The sequence below is a fragment of the Catharus ustulatus genome, chromosome 10 (assembly GCF_009819885.2).
Source record: "Catharus ustulatus isolate bCatUst1 chromosome 10, bCatUst1.pri.v2, whole genome shotgun sequence".
NCBI lineage: Eukaryota > Metazoa > Chordata > Aves > Passeriformes > Turdidae > Catharus > Catharus ustulatus.
In genome coordinates, this window is record NC_046230.1 from 11,578,925 (window position 1) to 11,587,455 (window position 8,531).

Sequence of the window (8,531 nt, forward strand, 5' to 3'; positions counted from 1 at the left end):
GCTGGGATACATCCTGTCCTGCTGAATTTTGACAGAAAAGCTTTAAGGCAGATACTTTATGTAATTGCAGTTTACTGCGTGCTTTTTAGTGCCTGACTTGGACTGAAAACAGTATTTTGCCATCCTACTCTGCCAAATGGGAAACTTGATGCCAAATAGACCTCTTCATTTTGCAGTCAATATTTTGCTGTGATTCTTGACACTGTTATTGCTACCAATTTCATGATTTTTCAGTGAGCACTGTAGGCTGAACACTAATCTTCTAATACATATGAATGATCTTAGTGGAACAGGGATGTCCGTAATTAATTATCTAGCAAAGAACTAAAATGGCAAAGAATGCTATTTTATTGCTTTAAATTATAAAAGACAACAAAATGGCCATGATACTTTTGCCAGTATAGTGTTTTCAGAAATACCAACACCCCTATACAAGAACTGAACGTTCTTGTACTCAAGCTAACATCAGCTGTGTTTGCAGATAACTACTTCAATACATTTCTGATCCTACAGGTGTCACAGTAAGTTATACTAAGAAACGAGAAAAACCTTTATAAATGCATTTCTGCAAAAATGAACTCAGAATCAACTTTATTTATAGATCACACCCATTTTTTTTGCTAAAAATGCATAGTCATTACATATACAGTAGTCAGCATCCAAAAGTGTACAAAGAGTAAATTTTCAAACCCTCCCAACAGAACCACACAAAATTCACACTTTTTGTTCATTGCATGCACAGCCCCTTAAATGTGATACCTCCTACGAAAGCGTGCTTGAACCTCTAGCAGACAGAATTGACTTGCTATAAACTGTTTCTCTGTACTATTAAACCCCAGCTACAACCACAAATCCTAAGGCATTCCCATGAAATAGCAAAGCCCTACTTCAGAATCCTCCATGTTCTGAGTATGGCCAAGGAAGCAATTGCCCTGCCCTGAAAGCAGAAGTCTGCTGGTGGTGTTTCCTTCCAGGCAACTTTAAGCAAAAGCCTGCTTCCTTTGTCTTGGTCAATAATTTATTACTGAATTCAGTGGAATGAAGCAGCATCTATCTAAGCAAGATGTGAAAACGATTTAACTTTATTCCACACCCAGCTCCAAGACACTAAGTGTCTTGAATGGAGGCCTGTGTCTTTAAGTGCATGTGACACTACAATCTTGCATCTCATCTGAGGAGTAAAGTCTCAGCTGTAATTGGGTGTTGGTTATATAGCCCTGACTCAGAGGTTTCTAACAGAAGCTAGGAATATACTTGGATATGGGGAGAATTTCTAAAGGTACAGGCCTTGACTAACAAACCACTCAAATAATTTGATGTCTTTTTTTTTTCCCCTCAGCTACTGCTGCCAGTTAGAAAGCTCTTAAAAGCATGGTCCTCTTCTCAGTGGTGCTTTTTATATCAGCCCTTCCAGTTGATGGGCAGAGTGGGTTAGTAGGATGATTATTCAGGGCTCCTTGATAGAGTACATATATGTGGTCAAAAGATCCAAGCTCAGATTTCACTCAGCCATAGGATTAACTCCATGTTGTTGGTTTTGCAGAACAGGAGGGAAAAAGAGAAAGTTGTTTGAGCAATATAATTTTATATTCTCAAATGTTTACTTTTTTTTCATAAAAACTTCATTTATTTCAGGTCTTTTTTTTCTAAGTAAGAAGCAGTTTGATGTAGTTCAAAATTCCCAATGGCAACTGAGACATACTCATAGTCTTACAGACACTGATGGGAAATTCTGCTCCATTGTTTCATAGTAACTGGAATACAATCCATGGCTAAATGAACAAGGAGGCCTCGTGGGTGTTACAATGCTCCTCAGTACAAGTCATCAGTGAGAATTTCTGAAGAAAAGTGTATGTAAGTCATGTACATTTTCTCTTTACTCCTGACCCTTAAGCATTTAGTCAGCCTGTTTAGTACTGCCTGGGTCTTGACTGCCTCCCACTTGAAGCCAGTGAACATTTTGCCATCAGCTCCAAAAGACACAGGATGTGAACGTCCCAGGAGTATGGCAATGACAAGGGTTTGTCCCAAGAGTTCACAAACTGGAAACATTCCTGTTCCTCTCCCTGTGACATGAGGAAAAATATAACATTCTCTCTGCTGGAGTTCAGTAATATTTCTTCTTAGCACCTGGGAGGGTCTTTGCATTTTTAAGTGCTTTACAAACATTTGCTAGTCTTCAGAGCAACCCTGCGAGGTAGGTAAGGTATATTCTTTCTCCCCATCTTACAGATGTGGAAACTGAGACACAAAGGGTCAAATTCAACCCTGGTACAATTCCAGTGTTTCACATGAATTAAAATTCATTCAAAATGAACACAGTTTAAACAACTTGCCCTAGATTACAGAACAGTAGTGGCAAAGCAAGGGTAAGAACCCAGGAGTGCCTGACTCCTCAGCTTGTTACTGGCCACTTGGTTATTTTTACTCTCATAGGCAATGAAAAACAGTTTGATCTGGGCAATTACTACAGGTATGACTTGCTTCTGTAAGGCATGTGGATGGTAATCAACTGAGTTTAGTGCAATAATGCTCTATGAATGTGCTGCCTCAGAGAGTTTACTGAAACATGAAGCAAAACTTTCATACTGTCATTTTCTGCAGGTGCACTGTTGACAAAAACCTGACAAAGTAGCTGGATTCAGCAAATAAATAATAAGCATAACACTTGGACAACTAAGCAGAACTATCATTTTAGCAAAAAAACCGAACATCTACTTTTAACTGCTACATTTTTACAAGTGCAGCATGCAGATGAAACCTTTCCCTTTGTTTCCAGCCTGTAGATTCCAGTCTTGCTAATGAAGCTGCTCAGAGCTTCACAGATATCCTGGACAGTGACATTCAAATGAATACACTGCAGAAGAAATACTGTATCATTACAGAAAACAGGGTAATGATTACAGATCAGGTTTATCGATCTTACATGAAAATGAGCTTGAAGCTCATGGGCTACTCAGAAGTGCCCAGAAGCCAGGCTTACTGTATATATGCCAGTGTAGACTGCAGTTGTAGGCACGTGCTGAATGCAAGGAGGGGTGTCTATGCCACCAACACTCTGGGAAGTGGCCCCAGCAACAATCACTTCACATCAACACAGGTGTGTCAGTCTGGAGGTCAATGCTGGCCAAACCCAGAAAGACACCCATGCATTAACAGGCCACTCCCCTGTGCTCCAGTCCTCACCTTGGCTCCCATCCCCATACAGATTCTACTACAAAAGGCCTGAAAAGCCTTTTTGGTTTTAAACATGAGCTGTGGAATCCATATTGTAGATCTTATGGCAGGTTATAAAAACACTATGACAGGTACTTCTGCAAGCAAGTTAGTTTTCTAGGATTTCCTTGTGCATCTAGTCTGCAGGTTAGACTTCTTATCTGAGCTCTGGACATGCTTACACATGTTCTTCAGTCATGTGCTTTCACACCAGAAAGTTATCCTGCACCCTTACAAGTCACATAGATGCTGACTCACTTTATGTGAGCAAATTCAAGCACTATAATTATAGATGTCTTCCAATTTTAATCTTTTTATCTCAGATTTGTTCTGTCCATTGGACACAGCAAATGGAACCATTATCTACATATATGTCCTTCACTGAATAGACACAGACACTCAGGTAACATTTCCCTAGATATTCTCCACACTTACTGTACTGTTTTAATCTGTAGTCACATTTTTTAAACAAAACCCAGACAAACAAAAATCCCTTAATCCATTAATTAGAACTCCTAAATTCTAATCACATCTCCCTGTAGCCATTCACTCTGGATTCAGTGGCCTGCTTACAGTGGCTCAGACAGCAGTGCTTGCAAGCAGCTTTTTCAAATAATTCTATGAGGTGCTCAGGCCCATACATGTGCCTAATCAATTTGCCAAGAGAAACTTCTGAATGAAGCAATATTCTTAATATCAGAGCCAGGTACCCAATCTCCAGTGTGACTGGGGCTCACAGGCAACTCTTGTAACAGCAGTGAGATTCCAGCAAAATTGCAGTTGGTTGCAATCCAAACTTTATACTGTTATCTGTCGTTGAGATATATATAGATGACCCTGTGTGGCGTAACTCCAAATATCAAATGTATTTTTACAGGTTAGCAACAGCCATTTTTGACATTGCCTCTTGATATGTCCTCTACATTGTGACTAACAAGCAGAAATATAATTCATTATACAGTATGCTTTAAAAGCCTGGTCTTTTACATTTGGCTTTTACTCTTTGTTTCTAAGCTGCCTTCTAGTGCTGAGGTTTGCTGTCCCTGGCCTTTCTGATTTATTTCTTAGTTTTTAATTGCTGGTTGGATATACAAGTGGCATCTCCCAGGCAAACCCTTTCTACATAATTAGTTTAGATGAGTCATTGGGCTCTAACTACTATGCCTCTATTATTTTAACTTGAACACAGCCCATCTCAAAGATTTTTGGCCTCTTTTTGCAGTTGTGGAAATTCACAGCATGACATCGTTGCAGGTCTTGATCACTGGCCTTCTATTGTGAATTTTCAGGGTTTTCACAATATTAAAGCACTTTTCAAGGAATAACAGTGTTGTGAACCTGCCTCCTCTCCCAGTGGTACAGATCATTTTCTGCTTTGTTTGCAGCTGAAGAAAGCAATGCTACGTTTATGACAAAACTTAGTAAAATAGGTAAAATTTAAAATACTTCATGTAGTTTCCATTTTCTTTTAATGCAGGTTGGCAAATGAAAACTGAACACAGCCACTCACACTGGGTCATGCAGTGTTTTATGGCCCAACAGTGATAACTCAAGAGGCCACAGTTTGAGAACTGCTATTTCAGATAATTCTGGTCAATCTCTTTAAAAGACCACATCTGACCTTTCCAAAAATGACATACCAGCAGAAGTGTATCTGGCAAAGAGTATATATTTTTGTTAGGCTATTTTTATTGTTCACTAAGAATCTAAAATATTCAAACCATTATACTTAAAATGGGTTGAGATAAAAGCTAAATTGAGTGAATGTAATTTTCTTTTAGCTTGTGCACTTCCACTGAGAAATTTTTATAAAGCTGTTACATTGGTAGAGGACATATCAGTTATTGGGTCTGTGATGACTCTGACCCATGTTAAGGATTTGACTTTCTAATCCCTAGCTACAGTCCTTCCTATATTTCCATTTTAAACAAAGGGAACTTTGTCTCACAGAAGCTTAGGACTGGACTTAAAACATTGTCTTGGAATTCAGATGCCATGTCCATGAAAATGGGAAAGATCCAAGCTGAAATACATTCTACAACAGGAGCCGAGTAAAACAGCTACACCATTACGCAGTCTGACACCAGGGTTTCCTAAGGAAGTACCACCCTTCTTCTGACAATGGGTTACACAAGTAGCTTCTCACCTGAACTTCAATTTGTAAGCCCCTTGTGTAATATTATTGCACTTGTTCTGTCTGATGAAATCAGGATGCATTTGCTTAAAATCTGCACATGGTTTACAAAAATGTATCTAGAGAGTAAATTCAATCTATACTTAGCTCTTTGTCATGTCACATAATACCTGGGTTGCTCTGAAAAGATACTGCTTTGAAAAATAACTCCTAATTCTTGAACTCCCCCAAGGTTCTGAAAAAGGATTTCAACACATCCAGCTGCAGCCACAACTAATCAGAATAGGAAAAAGTGGGGAATGACAAAGAAGTGCCAGTATCCAGTACTTGTAGAACCAGATTTTAGGTGCTGAACTCAGATTCAGCAGTATCTTATTCTGCAACTAATTTTAGGATGGTAAATCTGACAGTGCTCTAATTAAAGAGCAGTAGAAACTAGTTCCATACAGTTTTTTTAAAGATCCAGAATGAGATCTCATGCATCAGTTACTCTCTTTACATCCACAGAACTCCCACCGAGCTTGGCAGGGGTTTATAGAAAGTCTGGCATCTGACTTTTACTCTAGAGGACTGATTTGGGGTTGATTTACCCAGGACGATAAAGGGGCCCCTTAGCAACTCCCTTAGCACAACAGATGTTCCTGACATGCTAAGGGATGAGCCATTCCATTATGCAGTGTCCTTCTTCCTCTGCCCCTGTTCCAAACCAGTTTGACCCCTTTCTGGTCCAGTTATTTTACATATCCTTCTGTTTTATTTTAGTATATGAGTGGCTACACCAACCACTCACTGTCTGTCTAATTAAAGTCTCTCCATCAACTGTTAATTCTGTAATAATTCACTGCTGTTTTTTCTCACTCTCTTAAATCTATTGTTCCCTGGCTGAAAAGGCTGCAAGACCTTAGAAACTATAGATAGCTATCGATTTGTTTGCATTTAAAATCCAGTATGTGGCTGCAAAGGCCTGTTACAATATCAGAGAGGAAGATACATGTCAGTGCATAATCTGCTAGGAAATTTCACATAGGAGTTGATTAAAAGTCTATGAGAAATCATTGCACATACGTCTTCAGGTCTATACATATATATACACATATATGTAGCTAATAAATATATAGCTAGATATATAAATATATATGTATATACAGAGCTAGTTTAGACCTAATTGTTATGAAATTAGTAAGTGGCATTCACCATTCATGCATTCTTCCTAGTAGCAGAGCTAAATTATTTCAGCTTATACTCTAAGCAGCAACATACCAGTAAGCATTTGCTTGCTTCCCCTGGTAACCTAGTAGTTTAAAGAGCACGAGCAGTTCTGCCATGGTCATTTTCTCCGGCAAACCTCCATGTAAGGGACCTAGCTCTTTCACAGGTGTGTTTCCCGCAGGTTTCACAGCTTCTTCAGGACATGGTGGGTCTGGTCTGAGGGTCACCAGTCCGAAGGTCATCGGCCCAAGGGTCTCCAGCCCAAGGGTCACTGGCATGGTGGTCGCTGTCTCAAGGGTCGCCAGCCTGGTCAGTCCTGCTTGCAGAGGTCTGCAACGTTGAGGAACTTCCTGACGACCACGGCAAGGCAGACGGTCAGGAGCAGCATATATCCCACGGTGCCTAGGTAGGTGGGGGCAGCCAGGGGTGCCTTGAGAAACTCAGCCAGCCCATCCTCCACGTAGTGCACCTGGTCGTAGATGCTGAGGAAGGTAAAGATGTGGAACAGCTGATGGCTATGGCCCACGATGTCGAAGAGCCCCGGCTGGATCCGCTCGGGGATTTTGCTGACGTTGAAGAAGGCGGCCACCAGCAGCCAGAAGTAGCGGCGGTAGAAGTAGACGAAGAGCGTGGGGTTGCGTGCGCGGAGGTCGAAGAGGAGGCTCTCCAGCATGATGGGGCAGGCCATGCTGAGCGGCATGGCGAACACGAAGGTGCGCACGGCGAAGGGGTAGGCGCAGCACGCGGCGCGGCTGCGGCAGCACGCGGCCGTGCAGCCCACGGCCAGCGCCAGCGCCACGGGCAGCACGAGCACGCGGTAGGCCGCGATGGGCAGGCTGCAGTCCAGCTGCCAGCCCAGCCGCTGCTGCACGTAGCGGCTCATGGCGCCGGCGTCCAGCAGGCTCAGCCCGGGCAGCAGGTAGTAGGAGTAGGCCACGGTGCTGGCGAAGCCGTAGTAGCTGATGGAGGCGTAGTCCAGGTAGAAGAAGGTGGCGCGGAGGCGCGGGGAGAGGCAGCTGAAGAGGTGAGCCGTGCAGCTCATGGCGAAGGTGAGCAGCACGCCCGAGGCGTAGCACCAGAGGGGCAGCAGGGCCGGGTGGTGGAAGGGCACATCCCCGGCACCCCGCAGCAGCAGCAGCCGCCCGAAGCGGCTGAGGAAGAGCAGCAGTGGGATGAAGTGGGTCCAGAAGTTGAGGGTCTCGTTGGTGGGCTGCAGCACCGAGGCTAGGCACTCCTGCGCCGAGCAGTGCAGCCGCCGGTAGCCCGAGAGGATGAAGCACTCCACGAAGTCCTCGGGCACCTCGTCCCACCGCAGCAGGGCGGCAGGGCGAGGCGGCGGCGACGCCACCTCCTTCTTGTCCCCCTCGCCCGCCGGCATGCTGCTGCTGCCCCGGCCGGCCCCGGGCCCGCCGCCTCGCCGCCGACCGGGCGAGGCAGAGCCGCTGCGCCCGCAGCCGCCGGCGGAGGATCCGCGGTAGCTCTGCGCCTCTCCGCCCCCGCCGCCGCCCCCGGCAGCATCACTCATTGCAGCGGGGGCAGTGGCGGCACCGCCGCGGCTCCTCCCGCTCCGCCGCCCGGCATCGCGGTAACTGGAAACCGGCGGCGCATCCAGGGCTCCCGAGGAGCGGGAAGAGACGCCCCCACCGCCCCGGGTAGGGTTTCCCGGGGTGGGAGGCGCTGGACACCCGAGTCGCCGTTAATGATTGATGCGGCCGCAGCGGGGGGGCGGGTCCGTGAGAGCCCCCGCAGCGAGGCGTGCGGCCGGCCCGGACCCGCGGCGCCCCTTCCCGGGCAGCTGGCACCGGCCCCGCTGGGGGAGCGGGCCTGCCCGCGGGGCTGCTCTGGTGTGAAAAGCACAAAGGGGGCACCGGGGCTCCCGCCCGGATCCTGCCGCACGCACGGGCGCAGCCGCGCTCGGGGCCGGGCGGGCGCCCCGGGAAAAGGGAGATGGCCCCGCGGGGCTGGGGGATCC

The 8,531-nt window shown here is 45.6% G+C and overlaps 1 protein-coding gene across 1 annotated transcript; it reads right to left on the reverse strand.

Annotated features, from left to right (window-relative positions):
* Positions 1-574: 574 nt before the first annotated feature.
* Positions 575-8,318, reverse strand: PAQR9 (progestin and adipoQ receptor family member 9). Its single transcript, XM_033068203.1, has one exon. The coding sequence runs from the start codon at positions 8,082-8,084 to the stop codon at positions 6,870-6,872; it is 1,215 nt and encodes a 404-aa protein (XP_032924094.1). The 5' UTR covers positions 8,085-8,318; the 3' UTR covers positions 575-6,869.
* Positions 8,319-8,531: the final 213 nt, after the last annotated feature.